The sequence below is a fragment of the Magallana gigas genome, chromosome 5 (assembly GCF_963853765.1).
Source record: "Magallana gigas chromosome 5, xbMagGiga1.1, whole genome shotgun sequence".
In the NCBI taxonomy this organism is placed as follows: domain Eukaryota; kingdom Metazoa; phylum Mollusca; class Bivalvia; order Ostreida; family Ostreidae; genus Magallana; species Magallana gigas.
Genome location: NC_088857.1, coordinates 43,401,687 through 43,423,771, shown reverse-complemented (window position 1 = coordinate 43,423,771; position 22,085 = coordinate 43,401,687). Strand labels below are relative to the sequence as shown.

The window sequence follows — 22,085 nt, the reverse complement described above, 5'->3', positions numbered from 1 at the left end:
ATAATCGTAAAAAACAACAACAAAAGTGAAAACCCAACAGAGTTGTTGTAACAACCAGCAGGTCCCCCTCCTCTTTTGAATGTTGTACATCTTTGCAAAAACTTGTCTTTTTAGTTGGTTTATATCAATATGTAAAGAACGATATATGATATGAGTTAAATTTGGCCCCAATTATTTGACATTTTTAAAAGTGTTTCTGGTACAATAAAATGTATGTTATATTTTAGAAGAGTTTGTGTATATTATGTTTTTCACCCATTTGTTTGATTTCCTTGCACTCACTGGCAGTATATGACGTCAGAAGTGACGCTATTTCTAGAATTCAATCAAAATCAGTCAAAACTTAACATTTTTCTTATCTTTTTATAAATGGGAAATATAGAGCGCATGCCTGAACAAGGAAAATTTTTTGTCACATTGGCCTTGGCTAGATACATCTCTGATTAAACTATTTTGTTCAAGTATGCACTCTATGTTTTCTGAAAGAAAATTTGCTTGAAACAAGCTGATTTATGCTAAAAATGAAAAAAATGGCGGGAAAAGGTTGTCTTTACAATGTCATATTTCTAAATTGTGGCCAGTTGAATCATAATGAACATAATGTAAATACGTCACATATATAATTGAACAAAGAAAACAAAGAATTACAGTTAAATGATGATGTTCATTTTAGGGGGCCAATCATAATAGGCCCATATCATATATAGTCCTTTCATCTAAAAGACTTGTTTTTTGCCCCGTTATTTTTTTTATTCCAAATGGGTCTGTGTAAAGGATCTTTTGTGCTAATTGATGATCTAATTTTGTGAGTTGTGATTAAAACCAAGTTCATTTGGATTAAAGATAATCAGCAAAGCTTATACATCTGCAGAGGTTAATGTCATAAAGATTGATATCGATGTACATGTACAAGTTGTATAGTTGAAAGAGTTAGAATATTTGAATGTGCTAGCTTTCATTTTGCAGGAAAAATGGCAAAAGAGGTAGTCACACTACATGTAAATGACACCATCTGTTGCTAAGAGAATAAGATTACTTTTCTTGACAAAAACTGCTGTTGAACTTTCCTATTTCAGTTGAAACAACCACTTATTTCGGTCTAGTCCTTAACATAAAAAGAATTATGAACTTTTGATTGCCAACTTCTGCCCCAAGTTTGGCCCATTCTAGGGCCTGAAACCTAACCCAGGGACAATGAATATCACATTTTAGGTAGAGGGCTTCACGGGTATCATAAACATACATTTAGTTTACTCAAATATATGGGAGTAGAGCAGATTATTCTGGAGTTCAGGACCTTGGGCGGGGCCAATGTGACAATATAATGAAAATGTATTAAATCATAATAATGTTCTTCTCTACTCCCATATATATTTTTAGAAAAACATAAGCAGTGTATAAAAGATTACAAACAGATTGAACATTGAGACAACAAAGTATAAAAGCTCTTCAAACTCTTCTTATCTCCAGCCTCTGCTCTTTGATCGACATCTTATCTCCCTCAATTTTAATCAGGCGCGAAGATCCTAGGCTATACAAAATGATTGAGCTTTTATGTCCTGAAAAACGAATGATAAATCTTATCTCGATATCGAGTAATGCCAGAAAATTTTGTTTGATGTTTTGAAATTCTTAACGTACACTAGAAAATTAACATACCTGGAAAAAGCCTTCCTTTCGATATATGTAAGGCACAATATACTTGCGTTTTTATTTGTGTTTGTTTTCTAGTTTCCATACCTTTAGAATTTGAGGGTTCTGATATCAGTTTCAAGGTCTTTATTTGATGGTTGAAAATCTAAATAATAATTCATATTCAAGTCAGTTTCTGATAAAGTTTGTATGACAAGATTTTCTGGTTTATTTATTATTTGTGTACAACATGACGATGCCCTGGGTAACACAAGATGCCCAAGAGCCACGTAATTCATTTGTGCAACTATAGCCATAACATTTAAAAAATGAGACTGTCTTTAAGGTAGGGGGTGTCAACGAATACTCAACTATCGCTCGGTCACATCGATCATCAACTAAATTACTCGTTATAATTTATAATTTAAAAATTATTATCTGTTTGTTTCCTTAACGCGGCAGTTTTGGGCTACGAATGTAAGTAACAGTTTTCTTTTCTCGACATGTTTGACCCGTAAGTTAAACCTTTTTTTCCATCGGTCTTCCTGATGTATTTTCTAAGTGGCTAGTAATTATCTCATTTACTTAAGCAGACGTGTAATTGAGAACAAGTGGTTATTCTTCTAATCTGTTATTTATTGGATTAAATGATTTTATAATCAAAACTTAAATAATATCAATAATTTTCTCAAGACGTTTGTTTTTATAATCACAATATCCCGCCGCTTCGAAGGAGAGAAGGTAGACTGTCTTAACCTTGGGTGTCTGTCGCTCTGTCTCTTTGTCTTTACAAAACTTTCTGTCATATTTTTCTACGCAACTTATAATATCGGGTGCTTCATATTAACACATTGCCTTTGTTAAGGCATGTCATAGTGGTTTCATTTTTGTACCAATCAAACATTAACTTCCTGTTAAGTGACGACTTTCATTTTTTGGGGGCAAAATTTTCAAACAAATATATAAAGCAAAATATATTCCTCTGTTCGAGTACTTTGATTTTTAACCGGGTTTTCCATCGGAAAAATCCGGTTATTAAAATGGTGAAAATGAAGGGCGGCTGCCAAAAGGGTACCCTCATTGTACGGATAACTCCTCCTATAGTGTTGTTCTTTTGCAGATCAATTGTACATATATCAGAGGTGTGCATATTGCTAGGATTTTTGATAATTATTGAAAAAATACCAGCTTACAAACTTAGTCATTTTTTGGCAAAATATTGCATATAGGGTACCTTCATTGTACGGATAACTCCTCCTACAGTTTGCAAGATAGGAAGTTGTTCTTTAGCAGATCAATTGTACATATATTAGAGGTGTGCATAATGCTAGAATTTTGATTTCGCGTTATTATAAAAAAAAAATACCAGCTTTTGAACTTCGTCATTTTTGACAAAATATTGCATATATGGTACCCTTATTGTACAGATAACTCCTCCTACAATTTTCAAGATAGGAAATTGTTCTTTTGTAGATCAATTGTACATAGGCCTATATCAGAGGTGTGCATATTGCTAGGATTTTAATTTCTGATAATCTGTGAAAAATACCATATTTTGAACTTGGATATTTTTTGGCAAAATATTGCACATAGGGTACTCGATTTGGGTGTTGCTAAAACGAGGAACGGAAAACAGAACGGAGAGCGGAACGGAACGGAAAAATACTATGACGTTTATCGCTTAAATATTGTATATAGATTAATAAAGATTTGGCACAAACTTTAACTTTGTAACATTTATTCATATTTATGAATAATTATTATCAATCAAAAGGTTGCTTAATTATTTGATGTCATTCTTACGAAATGTCTATCAACTAAATCACAATTGCAATCAATTTGCTTAATAAATGCAAAACGGAAAAAAATGATATGTACACACATTGTGATTAAATGAGCTATAAAAATACTTTTTTATTATTTTTCGTTTGTAATATTATTGAAAAAATAGTGTAGAGCAGTTGATTGAAGCGTTTGGTTGTGTTTTTCATGACTTCGAAACTTGCTTGGGATTATATATTTATTCTGAAAAAAATTCGAACATGATATAGCCTCATCTTTATTGACTTTTTAGTGATTCATACTATTTTAAAAAAAATTATTAATAGCATTATTGATATAAAAAAAACGTGACAGCCGAACAACATTCACTATCGTTGTTACGAAATTTTGCTGCGACATCTGTTCGCTAACCTTTTAGTCTGGCTATTTTAACGATTATTAATCGAAAACAGAATCATTTCATTGGATCAATAACGCTCTAGATGTCCTGCAAAGTCTCCTTAAAATTCTTCTAATATCAGCGTCCGTTTACTCACGTGATTTTACATTCCTACAGCTTAATCCTTATAAACAGCTGGATATGTTTTTTAGTTGATAAACTGGGTCTAGTGGTCAAAGTATATACATGTAATGTTAATTGTGAGAAAATCATTCATTTTCTAAATATATAGACTTGAATATAGATAGCAGTTTAAACAATATTTTAATTACTTAAAGTATATCGTTTTAAGCTTCTTTAACACATCTATCAGCTAAAAAATATTATATAACATTTTCCGTATTCCATTCCGTTCCGCTTTCCGTTCCGTTTTCCGTTCCGCGTTTTAGCAACACCCACTCAATTTCACTGGATACGGTAGGTAGTGTTTATCAATTCAGGGTTGACAAGGATTATCGAAACAGTTTACATAAAAGAAAACTCGGTTTGCTGTCACTTTGACAGCTTTTAACTTGTTTTTCTTATTGGCTGTTAGCTTCTACGAGTTTAGTGGCTGCTGTTACATGTAGTGGCTGCTGTTACATGTAGTGGCTGCTAGCTTCAGCCTGGTTGATTCACCTCCAGTTTTTGTAGATGTCCGTGTTTGCTCTGTCCTAATTTGTATTTTTCCTTTGGACTTATGATTTAGAACACAGTAACTGTTCGTTATCGCCATTTTATGTTAACGTATAGTACCTTTGTTTATAGTCCTAACAGATAACTTATGACTTTAGAGAAGTTTCATCTGTTAATGTTTTCAAAGGCATAAATTAGATCTACATTTAAAGAAGTTTAGTAAAAAATATCTTTACAGTTCTTGAAGCATATAAAATTGCTGATTTAACATCTTAGTTTTTGTCAACGTTCTTTGATTATTAAAGCTAAAACATTAAAATAATATTTAACGGCGTTTCCACATAACAAATGTCCTTCATTACGTCAGCAAATTCATTATTAACTGATGACATTTTCTCTTTAAAATTGAAACGGATAGCTTTTGACTGTAGGGTAGTTTCATCTGTCAGTGTTCTGTTCATTGAATAACGACGCTTAAAAAGTCCGAGAACACAAACGAGATGCGATTCAAAATACCACAGGATGACGTATCTCATTGAAAATTACTTCACATGTACATGTATTAAGATCACTATTTATGTAGCATTAACATCATAGAGTATGATTGTACAACAGTGTTAAATTCTGCAAATAAATCACTCACACTATGTGGTTTATCATCGCTAAAGATTTGGTTTATATTACTGTCTTGCACTACAAGTTCTTGAATTTACCGGTTTATATCAATACTTGGTATCATACTTCAAAAGCATCTATATGTACTTCCTGAATGACGTAAGTTAAAAAGCACACAGTGTAAAAACTTTTTTCAATAATCTTCAGAGTTTAGAGAAATAAAATTGATAAATGAAAATGTGTATGAGTAATTTTATGTTAAAATTTAAATTAAGGATATGGATGTCAGTCTTTGCAACTTATATTGTAACATAAAATAAATTTGAATATCAATTGCGAGTAAATATGTTTTATTTATTTTTACGGTAATGCCCTTGAAAGGAACTGCAATACATACTTAAGCAATTAAGCATTTATCTCACGTGGTAAATTTCCATATCTTACATTTAAATATGTGCAAAACGAGAACAAAGCTATGGTAACAACGTCTTCGTAAATAAAAGCATCCCAAATTTCACATATATCCACCAAAACAAATGCAACAGCATTTCAATTAGATCAAGCTAATTATCTAATATGCTTGATATAGTGTGATATTCGCCGACGTAATGGAGGATATTTGTCTTGTGAAAACGTTAAATATTTTTTGAATGTTTTAGCTGTAATAATCAAAGAACGTTGACAAAAACTAAGATGTTAAATCAGCCTACCCCTGGGAACCATGATTTGAATCTACGCCATCTGAAAATGCTTCCAAACAAGTTTCAGTATTTTTAGCCAAATGGTTTCTGACAAATTTCTATGTAAAAGTTAACCCCCCCCCCCACCACCAAAAAGTAACTTCAATCTACCCCGGGGATCATGATTAAAACAAACTTGAATCAATACTACCTTGAAGATGCTTCCACACAAGTTATAGCTTTTCTAGATCTGGCCAAATGCCTTTTGAGAAGGTTATAACAGGTTTTTTTTCTATTTATACCTATGTAAAAATATGCCCCCCCCCTTCCAATTGCGGCAAAACCCTACACCACTTAAGGTTGTTTCCAAATAAGTTTCAGCTTTTCTGACATAATAGTTTTTTGAGAAGAATTTTTATCAAATACCAACAAATTTTCAAAAATTCCTAAATATCTGCCTTTAGAAGACGGCGTTGTCATTCATTTTAACAAACTTATCCCCTTCACCTAAAAGTGATTTCTGCTAATCTTAGTAAAGATTTGCCTTGGCAAGTGGTTCTGGAGAAGAAGTCAAAAAATGTTAAAAGATTACTGACAGACAGACGGACACTGGACAAATAGTAATCAGAAAAGCTCACCTAAGGTATCTGATTCATAATAGCCCAATATTCAATGAATCTGGATGCATAACATATATGTATGGGCTTTATACTCAGTATACATGGACATAATTTTTATGTAAAGGAGTGGAATGTGTCCTAATAAATGACCTGTTCCTGAAGAGTTACCCCCTTTGATTTTCCTTTGATTTTAATCAATGAAAATAAATTTAAAAAATATATACGGTATTAAATTTATTTTCAGTAATTTTTGTACTCCTAAGGATTAAATTAATCTTTTCACCAAAGCATTTATTGATATTTTTAGTATTTACTTTTTATTTTAAAAAATGTGCTTGTCCCACTATACCTTAATGCAATCTTCATTAATTATAACTACTGCTAAGTTAATAATATTTTGGAAAATGTTCTCGGTAAGTCTTTGTCTACTCTAAAAAGCTTTGAATTAGTATCAGAGTATTTAATACATGATAAATATTCAGGGTTAGAAAAATTAGGTCCTAAGATGGATCGGATACAATAAAACTGAATATCCTGTATAACCTTGTTCCTTTCGGAGAAGATGTGTAAAGGCCCGCATATTGTTTAATTTCTTATGTATTTTATTTGCAAAATAAAATATAGTTTAAATAATCTGCGGTCGCCCTATAGTGATCGTTCTCTTCGTCCAATCGCGTCTGTCTAAAAATAAAAAGTCTACGGGGGTTTTCCATTGCCAAGGAGATAAAGACGCCCGGATGATAACGTTGAAAAATTGTGCGAGGTGTCCCGAGTACTTCTGAATGGAGAAAAAATGTCAACATTCCGCATTATAAATCTCCGTAGGAAATCTGTTTTCGTTCCTGTGAATTTTACGAGTGAAAAATGATAATGTGTGAATTAAGTTATCTTGGAAATTTTTCCTTTCATCGATTTCAATTGCACTTCTGTCACAAGTATGTGTATTTTTATTGAAAATCGTACAAATATGCAGCATAAATATCTTGGGACAGAGTATCGATGCTAGCTTTTGTAATGAAATGTATCAAAATAAAACCGATAGAAAAATTTGAAATGAATTGCAATTCGTATAATTTTGTGATTGGCCTCATGTTTTAAGCCGGGCAATCAATACGATTTAGCAAAGGTCTATTAGGACAACACGCATAGTTCTTAAGTGATGTTTTAAAGGCTGACCAAGCATCATTAATGGACATATGTTGCCCTGGTACCAGCTTGTTATATACCATTTGGTAGGAGATATTTCTTTCTTGATTGGATTTAACTTCCAGTCTAATGGCATATTCATCAAGAAAGTCTTTGTCTTCGTTTTTGGTACCCGTAGAGTCAGTAAGTTCAATTTCTATGTACACTAATGCAAAAATGAATTCGTCGTCATCTCTTTCATATTACAGAATAATAAAACTTGTAACTTGGCATGAGAAGGGGGGAAAAATTTGTATATTAATGTAGAATTTTGTTTTGCGTAATGTTGAAACAAACGAGCCGGAGGAGTTGCACACTGAGACAAAGTACATTAATTGAGATCATTTAAAGAAAATTAGATTTTCACTCTTTAAAGTTTCCATAATATCATTTTTGAAAGGAAGGTGATATTTTTATGATGAATTTTCACCGATTTTAAAATGGTTCAAATGTTTCAATTAATCCCATTGCAATAGCTTTTCTAATACAGACGATTAAATGGACATTTTCACGTTTTGAATAAAAATGTTTCATATTTTAAAAAAAGTTTTTTGATACATATCATACTTTCCTGGGGGTATTTCGGATTAACAAAAGCAAAGTTGACTGTGATAACTACAGGTGCCTGTGTTTATTACAAACCAACACAAAGCCGCTTGAACCAAAACTTTTATGCAATGAAAGAACTATGTGCATTATGATCAAATATCTGCCCCCGATTTCAACCAATTTTTAAATAGTATCGTATGAAAATCAAATCTTCAGAAATCATTGCATAGAGGATACCTATAACTTTAATCTTGATTTTAGTCATCATTGCTCATTCGCTGTTTATCTATGACGTCACCTAAATGACCTAATTCCCGCAAATTTGCAAACAAATGAAAATATTCTCATTTTTGCTCTATATTTTGCATTCGGAAGTATAGAGCGCAGGTTTGCTCAAGTGCGATTTTAACATATGTTTTTCTTCAGATAGTTATACACATTATACTTAAAAATGATACTTGAGCACGCCTGCGCTCGGTGTTTCCCAGTCGAAAAACCATCGGAAAACGCCCATATTTTGCTACAAAACATCAATTTATCAAAATAATCCAATTTTCATTACGTCATTTCTACATTATAACGTCACTGTGGTGATAACCTTTCACACCTTCGCGATGACTAGTTTGCGGTGGAAGATGGATTTTTAACAACGAATAGCATTTTAATGCTATAAATAACATTTTTTTAAAATAAATAAATTCATAAATCCAAGAGTGGTAATGAAATTTAAATTTTTTGAAATTAAAAGAGCTTGTACTCCAAAATCAATTGATTTTGATCAGCAATATTGTAACTTTTTAACTTTTATTAGTATTTGGAATTCTAAAACATTTGCTAGACTGACAACGTCTATGATTTTAACCATAAAAACGACAAAGAACGGGATGTGACGTCCCTCCCGATGAAACTTCTTGTAAACGCGAGTCCCTTTCTGTTTGGAGGTGTTCTCCACTTCCAGGTTCCCCGTCATTCCACCTGAAGTACGTTATAACTTTGCCATGATCATCGACAAACTCTGTTCCCGACCTTATTCCCTGTAGATATATCGATTCGATGCTGTTTGTTACTAAAATGTACAAGTAAAGTTAAGTATATAACGGGATAACGTTGTTAAAAGAAGTGCAAGCAAACAAATTTATACCAAACACAATGGAGCAGTGAGGGATATAATGTTTTTTACCCTACAGTCAGTCCGTCAGTCTTCTTGTTTTGTAAGCGTACATGTAACTCCTCTTAAATCATTGCACAGAATTTCGAGAAACTTTGTAGGTATTCAAGGCTCAATGTAAAGATGTGCATATTACCAGGGAATTCTGATTCCGTTATTTTAAGGTGGAATTGTGATCCTCTTTATCTTAAAAATTTAAAAAAAAAATTTGAATAAAGAAATGAAACATGTGAAAGGTCTGAAGGTCTTAAGGTATCTCAGTCTTCACGTTTTGATTTTATTGCGCAGATGATCATTATATTTAAAATGAGTTTGATATTATTTATTTAATAATTACAGAAAGATTAATATTTCATAATTACACAACATTCATAAAGAAAATCCATTTTGATTAAAAAAACAAACAACTTTTTTGGGGTGAACTATTTTTCGTGCTGAATGTTTTTTAGACAAAATGACAGAAACAAGCAATGTTATGAATTTTCTTTTTATTATACTTTATTCATTGTTCACATTTTTAACATTTGATAGGTTTGTAACATATTCTTAGTAAGTCCGAATTCTGTGTGACATGTACAAAATTAAATCTTGAGAGAGTGATAGACGTTTAGCATAAAATCATGCAAATATATAGAAAATGTATGATTTTTTTTTTAATTTTGCGAGAATTCTACCTTTGATGCCCTATATCTAAAATTTGAAATCAATGACCCAATGTTTTCTTATGTCAAAATGTTACTGAATACATATCTAGGCAAACTTGATTAATTTTTATAAAATTCTAATATTCAAAAAGTTTTTTTTTATTTCAAATCAATTTATTACTATTATAGATATTGTCTATTTACGTGCAAAAAGGTCACACACAAATTTATCCAGCTTCCTACAATTTTATTTTGTAATTTCCTCATACAGTGTGACTATTGTGCATAATTAAAAACAATATTTGAAGAAATAAGTTTGTTTAATTAAAAATACTGACAAGAAATCCTAATCAGACTGAAATTGCATTTTAGGTGCAAAAAGTTCAAATTAATTGTTTTAAAGTATGTTTTGTCAACAGATTTCAATAATATACTTCTCCAGAAATTCTTGATACAAAACCATTGAGGAGTGGAATACCCTAAAGAGACAATACTGCGCATCTTATTAAAAACAAACTTGAAAAAAAAGTTCGGTATTTTTGTAGTACTCATAAGTGAATAAACTTTCAGAAAACTTCAAATTTCTCCATTAAATCAATTTATTTATTTCATTAAGATTAAGGTACGTAAAAATAAGTGGCTTCCATATAAGCGATATTTCAAATTAACCGATTTCATTATATCCGTGAAATCAATGCAAAGAATATGAGAGGTAAAAACTGGGGATTTATTTCTATTTCAAAATAAGCGGAATTTCAGAATAAGCGAGTTCAATATAAGTGGAGTAAGCTGTATTACAAAGTGTAACGGGTTTCCGCCTTCTATATTATTACGCATGCGTATTTGCTATACACAAAACACATGCAGGGATTTCCCTGGACATGTTTGTTGATAGAAATATGTCTTTTCTTCTTCTTCTTCCAGATAAGAATTGTTCAGTTTTTTAAATAACCAAAACTATTTGTAAGTATGCATTTATACCCCCCCCCCCCCGCAAACGAAGTTTGGGGGGGGGGGTATATAGGAATCACCTTGTCCGTCCGTCTGTCTGTGAAAAATGTCCGGCCCATATCTTTCTCATGAAGAGACATTGGAAGTTCTTACTTCACACAAAGATTGCTTATGACCTGAAGGTGTGTCATGACCTTGACCTAAGGTCATTTGGGGCAAGATCAAGGTCATCGTTTAAAAATGCTTAATAACTGACCTGTCTGTGTCATGCCTTCTATTAATTAAATGACTAGAAGCTAATATTTTACAAAAATCTTGCTTGTGTCAGGCCACATAAAATTAATTTTTAGATTCTCATCCCTGCTCGCCTCTCTGAAAATGGCCTGACATAATGGTTTTTTTTTAAAAAAAAAATTGTGTTGAAAAACATTTTCGGGAAACAGATTTGGCTCGGTATATCTGAAATTCAAACATTTAATGGCTGCTTGTATCATTTGTGAGCTTGCTCACAGTACCTCTGGTTTGTGCTTTCTTTCTAATTTCATCACAGGAGTTGCTATAAACTTAATCCATTTTGTAAGTGATACCCCTTGAGGGGATTTTTGACATATTTTTGTCTGTTCATGTTGAAATTAACTAAAATTGATAAACCATTTATAACTTATCAAGAAAGTGATATAGTGTTCCGCTTAGAGAGTCCGTCATGATGACCGTAGTCGAGCGAAAATCTTGTAGTTTTCAGTTATTTCAATATCGACAGATTATATTAAACGATATAAGATTATATTATCCGGTTTCTACCACCGTTCAATTTGCACGGATTTAGTAAAAGGTTGAAGGTTTTTAAGGCACAATGTTTAGATGTGCATATTGCTAAGTTTGAAGATTTTCACATCATATTCATTCATATTTTATGTAGACTATGTAATGTGTAAACATTCCATTCGCAAACGGAATTGAATATGTCACATGTATTAGAATATGTATAATAATCAAAATATTTGCTCTTTGTGAATCAAATCTCTATATTATGGTGTATTCATAATTTCTTAATGTGAAAAACTCATTTTTTTTTAGCAAATAGTCTAACATGTTTATTTTTATTGTGAAACGTTTCAAATTATAAAATAAATAATTTATATAAAACCCCTCATTTTGTTAAGTCTTTTGCAAAAGCACAGAAAATTCAAGTTGAAGCAATAAATTAAAATCCATGTGAAGAAAAACGGCGAAATTTGGATATTTGCTTGTTTTATGTGAAATTTAAATGAATCACGATCATCTCTGTTTCTCAATACCCGTGCTCGTAAAGATATGTGTAAAATATCCGTGAAACTGCTTACCTACTATATGTACAGCAAAGTTGTAGGCATTGTCCGAGTCGACCAACAGGAGACGGCTGCTTGGATCATCCGACTGACACTTGGCCTTGGACTCTACTGCATTAAGCTCATTGACATAAAATTTGTAGCAGATGCTGTAGATACTGTCCCAGCTGTAGCCGAGTGCACCAGCTATACTGCATGACGCTGTAATAGAAAATGTTTACAATTAAAATGATTGTACTAGCACACCTCCATCATTTGTTTTTCCATCTCTTTTATGTATCAGTCGGACTCAAATTGTCGTTCTGATATCACTGATCTGTATTTAATATATGCATATGTCAACAAATGCTCCTTGAAGATATCGAAAAAGCCAAACAATTACGTATTTCTAATAAGGATTAGTTTAATTTGCAACCAAAGAAGCTAGCACACGATATGTTGCGCCTGGTTTACCAGAATATGACAGTACCGATTCACCATTGGTCTATTTATTTAAAGTCTAAGTAGACACAAACATTCGACACATTGAATATTTCGTAGAAAGGAGCTTACTTTCTTGTCTAAAAATTCATTTAGAATTTGAGTATAAGGAACATGAAAATGTACATAATATTATAAACTCTAAATAGATACATGTATGTAAATAAATAAGAAAACCGTTATAGGTGATATAGGTACATGTACATATCTTTGTTAAATTGTCCGATTGTCAGTTAAAAACGAAACATATAAATATTCTAATAACAACTGGTAATACCTTTATATTCTTTAATATTGTAGATTGCTATAAATATAAAGTTAAAGTGAACATTTGCCTCCGTTTTTTTCCGCACAGTTCAACCTCGTTGTCAGTGGACAAATTCAGGACTGGGTAAATTCTAAATAATTTTTAAATAACTTTGGTATTTAGAAAGAGTACATTTATATATTTCTAACTGTTTGCAGATGTAGAAAGGGGCGAAAAACATCGAGCGAAAAATCTGTATATACGTGATACAGTACTATCAAAAACAAAACGTAAAATCAAATAGCGCATATTTTTGATTCCATATATAAGACACCTCTATAATTGTGTCTATCACAGCAATATGAGCTGATTTTTCATGTTGAACTTTTTTTTTTTACTTAAAGCTGCTTGGTCCTATTTTTTGGTTATTACAGTATCAAATTTTTTTTCCATACAAACCATTTATCTTAGAAAGTTATGGATTTTCTCCTAATTACAACAGCTGAATCAATCTCCTTTCAAAGTTAGAAATATTCAAAGTAAATAAAAATCATTTCTTTTTGGGCAAACGAAAAAAACAACCTAAATGTTTAGAAAAAGAAACCGTTTGGTTTCGTCCCCCGAATGATTGGGGTTATTCAACCCGAATGCTATGCATCGATTGTAAAGAAAGCAAACTTCAGAAATATTAGCAAACAAAACGTACACATTTTTATTTGTAATTTGTCTGATCATTTCGATCTTTATTCACAGCGATGAAAAAGTCGTAAAATACATCCATACCTGTCTCGTCGTCAGGGTTGAAATATAACATGAGGCGAAATAACGCGGTACCCTTTTATGTCGTTTGTTTTGTAAGCAAAACTAATTTTGTGCGTATTTTCCTTCATTGAAATTTGGCTTTATTGACTGGGAAAACTACTGCAATGTCTATTATTATACATATACTTTGCATTACATTCGTTTAAACGCGTGCATTAAATTTTATATAGAATCGGACCAAGCAGCTTTTACTTAAATTTTGTTTTTACTAAAATGACAAAAATTTCATGGTTTTTAAATTTCTGTTAGCCATATTTTTGTGGAAAAGGTCGGTAAAAAGCCGTACTTGGAGCAAAATTGAATTATTGTCGTCCTGTACAAAAATTGATTTGCTATATATTCCTTAGAATAGAAATCTTTCCTTTGACAAAAATTAATGATTTTTTCAAATCTTATTTATCATAAAAGTAAGTTATATGCAGACTTATCATACTAGCAGGTTTTTGCAGTAAAATAAAATTCTAAAAAATACAGCTCATATTGCTTTAAAAAGTAAAATTTTTAGAATTTTTTTTCTTTAGTAAATTTGAGATCTCAAAGACTGGTGATCATCAAACAAGAAAGTAAAAACTTACACTGAAGACTTGTCGTTGTCATTAGGGTTGTAGAATACAATGGACTCGATGTATCTACCGTACTGAATGGGAGCTGCGAAGTTGTTTCAGGAGAGCTTTCCGTTGTTGTGACATCCGTTGTGATACTTTCCTGACTAGAATCGCCAGTGCTGATTTGCGTAGTTGAGTCCAGTACGGAAATGTTTGTAGTTGTTTTAGAAGTTGTTTCAGGTGAGCTTTCCGTTGTTGTGACATCCGTTGTGATACTTTCCTGACTAGAATCACCAGTGCTGATTTGCGTAGTTGAGTCCTGTACGGAAATGTTTGTAGTTGTTTTAGAAGTTGTTTCAGGTGAGCTTTCCGTTGTTGTGACATCCGTTGTGATACTTTCCTGACTAGAATCACCAGTGCTGATTTGCGTAGTTGAGTCCTGTACGGAAATGTTTGTAGTTGTTTTAGAAGTTGTTTCAGCTGAGCTTTCTGTTGTTGTGACATCCGTTGTGATACTTTCCTGATTAGAATTAATAGTGCTGATTTGCGTAGTTGAGTTCTGTACAAAAATGTCTGTACTGCTTGTCATGCTAAATCCAGAATAGATTTCAACACAGGCGTAGTAGCGAATCCCTTGCATCGAGATAAGATTTGGAGACGATGGCTCATAAACAATGGGATATCCTTTGCAAAACAACTTTGAATAAAACACTGATACACAGTTTGGAATTGATGCACAATCTTTGACGCACTCAATTAAAGAACCTTTCCTTGTGAATAATAAGTTTTGTTCCGAAATTATTTTGTCGTTCATATATTCCAAGCGTTTGTATTGACGAATAGATATTCCCATTGAAGTTCGAATTCGTAAAACAAAAACCGTTAAAAACAGAATAATTTCTGTTGTAAAAAAGAAATTCATCATTTCATCAAGAAGTTCTCCGCACACTGGATCCAAAACGTCTTGTGATGTATGAGCGACTACCGATTGATCTTCATGTCATTATCGGAGGAAGTTTCCCAACTGTCTAAACATGCGTTTAAATAATCAATTCTTTTTTTTTGATTGATATCGAACGATCTTATTTTTCCTTGTGCTATATATACTAGCTTATATATTAAGCGATGTTTGGTCATGGAATATGCCTATGGTATATAATCAATAGCCCGCACGTAAGTCATTTTAATTACAGTAATCAAGGTATTTGTATTTGTTGAAGAAATTAGGATTTCAATGTAGGCCATGGGACGATGAATTATAAAGGATTTAAATTTCAGATCTAATTACAGGTGAAAGAACAACGAACTTGAGACACTGACTGACCACTTGGCAGTCTTCTCCTAAGAGAGCTGAATGAACGAAGCCATTTTAGGCTGTATTAATCTACTTTGAACGAAGAGTTCTACATAACTATGTACGGGTTCTCTTAGCCTGAAAAAATTTATTCATATTTTGTTGCTATCCTGCATGTATTCAAATTATAACCCTTATATATTCATATTTTTCCTTAGTTGCAGTAGTATTTAATCGATTGTAACTGTCGTGTTTTAAGACAAATATGATGGGTAAATTGTTGACCATCCAGCTTACGTTATTGCTACTGTATCTTAGAAAGATAGTTATTATACCTCCGCTCCGAAGAAAGGGGATATAATTACTGTTCATCATTGAGTGTCTGATCGTAACCAATTTCTGATTTTTTCCCCCAAGAACTATAGATCGCAGGTGCTTTAAATTTTAGAAATAAATGCTAGTCAAAGAGAAGTCATATCTTGGAGAACCTGTACGTACCCTAGAAGACTCATACCCGAGTTCATGTTTTAGGGTATGGATTGTCTTAGAGAAGTCTTACCCGGGTACGGGTCGTTCTCTTGTACGGGTTCTCTTAACCTGGAAAAATGTATTCATATTTTGTTGCTATCCTGCACGTAGATACATTGTATATTATCTGACTATGATATTGTTTAATGATTAACATCGATATGTTGGGAACTGGTGTTCAAGAAGTCTATATCGTATGTCCTTAATAAAAATGATTATATGAGTTGATACAACCCCGTCAAAATAGAACCATGGGTGGGATTTAACCCATGAAGGATTGCAAGAACGTGCAATTTTAGATTTTGTCCCCCCTAAAAAAATATTTCTTTTTCGATATCGTCAACATCGCGTTGTATACAATATTGATATGATATCGATTTTTCATTGCCGATATTTCTTTGCCGTTAACATCGTCGACATCGCTACGTTGACGATGTTGAACCGATATCGAGTTACATCGTCCACATTGCCGATATTTCTTTAACGTTAGCATCGTCGACATCATAACGTCGACGATGTTGAAACAATACCTAATTTACATTGTCTACATCGCGAATATTTCTTTAACCTTTACATCGTCGACATCTAAATGTCGACGATGTTTAACCAATATCGAGCTTACATTGTCTACATTGACAACATTTCTTTGACGTTGACATCGTCGACATTGTTAACATCGCGATGTATACGACATTGAACCGATATTGGTTTAACCTTGTCTACATCGCAGATATTTCTTAACGTTGTCCCTTGCAATGCAATGTCGACGATATCATGCAAACGCAGTCTGATCAAAATCAAACATTCCACTAGCTCCTTTATTTTGATGCTAGCAAACAAGTGCCGTGAGGGAAAGTTGAAAAGAACTTTGATGAGAGAGTTCAAGAGTACGTGAAACCACTTAGAGGGAAACGGGTGGACCTGCAAAGTCGGCCCAGAGAATTCAGCTCGTCGGAGGGCAGTGCGACCATCAAAATAAAGGAGCTAGTGGAATGCTTGATTTTAATCAGACTGTGCAAACAGGAAAGAAGGCACACGATGAAGACATAATGCCTTCTCGATGTTGGTCAACATTGCGATGTCGACGATTTAAACAGCATTTAAGAGGTCCGATGTAGACACGATGTTGACTCGTGTCGATGAACATTGCAATGTCGACGATGTAAACAGGAAAAAAGGCACACCATGTAGACACAATGTCGACTCAATGTTGGTCAACATTGTATTGTCGTCGATGTAAACAAGATATAAGAGGTACAATGTAGACACGATGTTGACTTTATGTCGATCAATATTGCGATGTCGACGATGTAAAGATGTAAACAGGAAAGAAGGCACACGATGTAGACACAATGTCGACTCGATGAAAGTCAACATTGCGATATCGACAACGTCGACGATGTGAACAGGATATAAGTGGTTCGATGTCGATTCGATGTCAATCAACATTGCTATGTCGACGATCGCACCCGTATTGCGATGTTGACAATATTGATATAACATCGTGTATTGGACATACCTCGCCATTTTTGCACCCGTCTTACGCTAAGGTCATCATGCATCGAAATTATCAAAGGTGTCATACGATAAAACATTGTTAAAAGAGATTATAACCGTTTTTGTTTTTAATGTATCTCACCTGTCAGGTGAGATATTTACAGTTAAAAAATAAATTCCGATTGGAAAATAATTTTGCAAACAGGAAAAAACAACTTTCCTATGGGATATTTGGAGTTTCCCACCGGAATAAAAAAATATCCGATAATAATTTAAATTCCGATAGGATTTGAAGAAATCTCTTATAGGATTATAAAATCCGATATAAAAGCTTAAATCCCACAGGAAAACTAACCGTCATAACTAAATTTCGTCGGTGATACTTTTTTCCTAAATATAATTCCTGTAGATTAGAATTTTTTTGCAAATCCTTATAAGATTTTTTTATATTTACAGTAGGAAAAGTATTTCTTTTACAGGATTTATGATTTATTATTTTCCCGAAGGATAATAATTTTTAAAGGTAAATATATCACCTGTCAGGTGAGATACACTGAAAACAAAATAAGTTATACACTCTCTAGACAATGATCTATAATTTGGAATATATGCTATTAGGAAACTGCATCTTAAGCTGGTGCTAAAATGCCACCTTGGCACTAGCATCGTATTAATATTAATTGATATTATATAATAATTATATATAATAGTAATATAATGAAGATTTGACATATTAAACAAGTGAAAAGCTGTTTAATATCGTACTACATCGTGTGCCTTCTTTCCTGTTTGCATGACATCGTCGACATTGCATTGCAAGGGACAACGTTAAGAAATATATGCGATGTAGACAAGGTAAAATCAATATCGGTTCAATGTCGTATACATCGCGATGTTGACAATGTCGACGATGTCAACGTCAACGAAATGTCGTCAATGTAGACAATGTAGCTCGATATTGGTTAAACATCGTCGGCATTTAGATGTAGACATTATATTATTATATATAATATATTATTATCAATATAATATCAATATTATCCGGCACAGTGTTTTGAACAGGTTGATAACATGTAATACATTATTGAAATTAGAACGCGGAAATTATGTTAATGACAACTGCAATAAGTTGTTAAAGATATATATCATTTTCAATTTTTTAGACAGTCTTTTTGATATGCCTATCGACAAATCTTTAATGCTGAGTCTATCTTATTTATTGTTGTAGTAGTAGTAAAGTACGTTAGTTGTGTAACCTCGTCAAAATAGAACAATGTGTGGGATTTAAACCATGGAAAATTGTAAGAATGTACAATTTTGGATTTTACCCCCCCCCCCTCCCCATTTCTTATTTTTAGCCTAAATTTTCTCACACAATTCTGATTTATTTTGATTGTTAATCGTCGATGCTTGAAATTTTAACACTTTTTATTAAGGCATTATGCCAGATGTAAGAATTTATTTTTAACCGGGTTTCCCAGCGGAAAAATGGCGGGCGGTCGGCTGCCAAAGGGGTACCCTCATTGTACGGATAACTCCTCCTACAGTTTTCAAGATAGGAAGTTGTTCTTTTGCAGATCAATTGTACATGTATCAGAAGTGTGCAATTTGCTAAGATTTTTATTTCTGATAATACATGAAAAAAATACCAGCTTTTGAACTTAGTCATTTTTTGGCAAAATATTGCATATAGGGTACCCTCATTGTACGGATAACTCCTCCTGCAGTTTTCAAGATAGGAAGTTGATCTTGAATCGATCAATTGTACATATATATGAAATTTGCATATTGCTAGGATTTTTATCTCTGATAATTTATGAAAAAAACACTAGCTTTTGAACTTAGTCATCTTTTGCAAAATTTTGCATATAGGGTACTCCATTTCACTGGATTTGGTAGGTAGTGTTTATCAATTCAGGGTTGACATGGATTATGGATACACTAGTTCACATAAAAGAAAACCCAGTTTGCTGTAACATTAACAGCTTTTCACTTGTTCAATCCTTTGTATTAAAGGGGCATGGTCACGATTTAAATCAAATTCTATTTTTATGTTTTCATTATTTACAATGCTTTAAAAATGCATATCTAATGATCGAATGAAAGTTTTTTAAGTTTTAAGCAAGATACAGAGTTCGCAAATCCGTGTCATGTAAACAAGGATCGTGCCCTGTTTTTGTTTACATATGTTCAGTATACCAATAAAAACCCTTTTTAAGCTGTTTCTTTTTTATCTCCTTATTCCTTTTAAGCATAGATAAACAGTTCCTATCGTTTAACGCATTCATTTAAGGTCTAGAATTAAAATTTTCACTTCAACATTTAAAATGTAAACAAAAGCTTTGTTTACATGGCAGAGAACTGTAAGCTCTGTAACTCGTTTATAACTCAACAAATGACACTCAAATTTTGGTTGCCTATTAAGAATGCCTCACTGAAGGATTGTAAACATTAAAATCGGAAAAATAAATTTTGACCAAAATCGTGACCATGCCCCTTTAAATGACGACTTTTAAATAAAGTTTTCTATTATCTTAACCATTAATTTTGAAGAATTGCATTGCAGAAAATCTGCCGCTTTACGTGTCCGAACTAAAGTAAATATCGTAATAAACCCCACGAGGAGATGACTCTTTATGCTAATAAAAGTGAATAAGGTGTCTTGTGTAAGTATTGAATTGTTTTGTCAACTGTGCAAACAACCCGGCACCCCACATGTCTATATCGAGTGTTAGCGATTAATTTTTAATCACGGTATTCCTTAACAATAAAATAATTAATACGGCTAGAAAACTCGATAAAAAACTAAAGTTAAATTCAATAATGTTGATAAAGTATTCCCTCACTCTGTAAAAAATAACTCCGTAGTTTATAGCTCAAGGTACGTATGGGTGTACTAATATTGATTTATAAAAACCATTAAATAATGTCGATCCGGTTAGTTTTGCTGTAATTTTTATTTTTGATCACCCGTTCTATAGTACTCTGTGCAATGATCACAAGGTAACTTAATGGCAAATCACTGATATATACTCCAAGTGCTTTTTCTTCGGGCGGTGGAGCCACGGTAGTAGATTTGATCAGCATTATATCGCCAAACGTTATTAACAGTAAAGACATTAGAAGTGTATTATTCAAATTACGAGTCGTTTTACTTAACATCATATGCCTTACACTACTTGAATAGAGAGAGAGAGAGAGAGAGAGAGAGAGAGAGAGAGAGAGAGAGAGAGAGAGAGAAAGATACAGAGACTGATCAAGCAATATGTAGATGAAAATCAATATGTAAAATTTAGTAAATTGGTAGGCTTATTCGGTAAGGTCTTTTTGAAATTTTTCCGAGAAAAAAAATAAATAAATCGACTTTTGTCATCAATACATCATTTTTTATTAGAATATTTTGACTTAAAATATGATTTAGATCAACGGAGTATTTCCATTTCCCTTCTTTGGTAAGAGCTCGTAATATAAAGGGTACTTAAGTATAAAAGTGTGCTTTAGTAGGACTCATGCAAGTACATTCTTGGGTTTAAGTCTGTAAATAGACTGCTTAGTTTTATCTTTGTATCGTTATAATCTCTGAATCATGTAATGAAATAGTTTTTTTAAAAGGTTTTTTTATTTGTTCGGGCTCGATGAATATTGTAATTTGAAGAAAGTCTCGTGAACAGTCAAGGTTTTTTCGAAACAAAAACGTCAACTAATATCAGACGATGAAATGATTTAATTTGAAAAATCAATATGTATTAGATGCTTTATAATCGTAAAACAAATAGCAAGATAAGAAAAAAAATCAATACCTCGGCCATTTATTTACGAACAAAGCGTAAATCATCGATAAGTACTTATAATTCCTTTGATCTGTCGAAAAAACCCAGCTGGTCTTTTTAACAAATAGCATGACATGAAAAGAGTGAATAGTGAAAAGATAAAGTTTAGAAATCTTTTGAGCAGTACTATTTAACAATAAATGTATTAAAGAGATTGTAAACATAAGGTGCTAAAAGAAAGTTTAGTTGCTCCGCCTTTACTCGTATTTCATGTAGTTAAGAGCTCCGCAAACGCCCTTAAGAAATCAGTCTCTTCGTCTGACAGAACTTGTCCGGAGCATATTTTCTACCCTCTTTACAAATCTGACCAATACAGAGTGCATTTGGTAAAGGATGTGCAGTGACCCTCGACAAAGGACTATATTTGGTATGGTTTAATATCTGCCCCAATTGTAACCAATTTTTAAATAGTGTCTTATCAAATTCAAATCTCCAGAAATCAGTGTACAGAGAATGCCTATCAATTCCATCTTGATTTTAGACATTATTACTCATTCGTTGTTTATATATGACGTCACCTAAATGACCCAATTCCCGCAATTTTGCAAAAACATGCAAATATTGCCATTTTTTCTTTTCGGAAGTATAGAGCGCAGGTCTGCTCAAGTACGATTTTAACGTATGTTTTTCTTCC

At 32.7% G+C, this 22,085-nt stretch overlaps 1 protein-coding gene across 3 annotated transcripts; it reads right to left on the bottom strand.

Annotated features, from left to right (window-relative positions):
- Window positions 1–8,904: 8,904 nt before the first annotated feature.
- LOC105341800 (uncharacterized) lies at window positions 8,905–15,340 on the bottom strand. Of its 3 annotated transcripts, none has more exons than XM_020072766.3 (3): window positions 14,333–15,340; window positions 12,224–12,409; window positions 8,905–9,151 (listed from the first exon to the last, which is right to left on the bottom strand). In XM_020072766.3, exons 1-3 carry the CDS (start codon window positions 15,225–15,227, stop codon window positions 9,120–9,122), a joined length of 1,113 nt encoding a protein of 370 aa, XP_019928325.3. In that variant the 5' UTR covers window positions 15,228–15,340; the 3' UTR covers window positions 8,905–9,119. The 3 variants fall into 3 exon arrangements, with proteins under 3 accessions (XP_019928325.3, XP_034314905.2, XP_011446817.3); XM_034459014.2 differs by having other exon boundaries at window positions 8,905–9,183; window positions 12,228–12,409; window positions 14,333–15,339; XM_011448515.4 differs by having other exon boundaries at window positions 8,905–9,183; window positions 14,333–15,336.
- Between the last annotated feature and the right edge of the window lie 6,745 nt (window positions 15,341–22,085).

Bases quoted from the DNA above. Each gene is read 5' to 3' on its own strand.
- LOC105341800 (XM_011448515.4), bottom strand. From the start codon at position 15,227: ATGATGAATTTCTTTTTTACAACAGAAATTATTCTGTTTTTAACGGTT. The intron at 12,410-14,332 runs GTAAGTTTTTAC...TTTCTATTACAG, and splicing joins GACAACGACAAGTCTTCAGT to CGTCATGCAGTATAGCTGGT. The intron at 9,184-12,223 runs GTAAGCAGTTTC...TGTACATTTTAG, and splicing joins CTTTGCTGTACATATAGTAG to TAACAAACAGCATCGAATCG.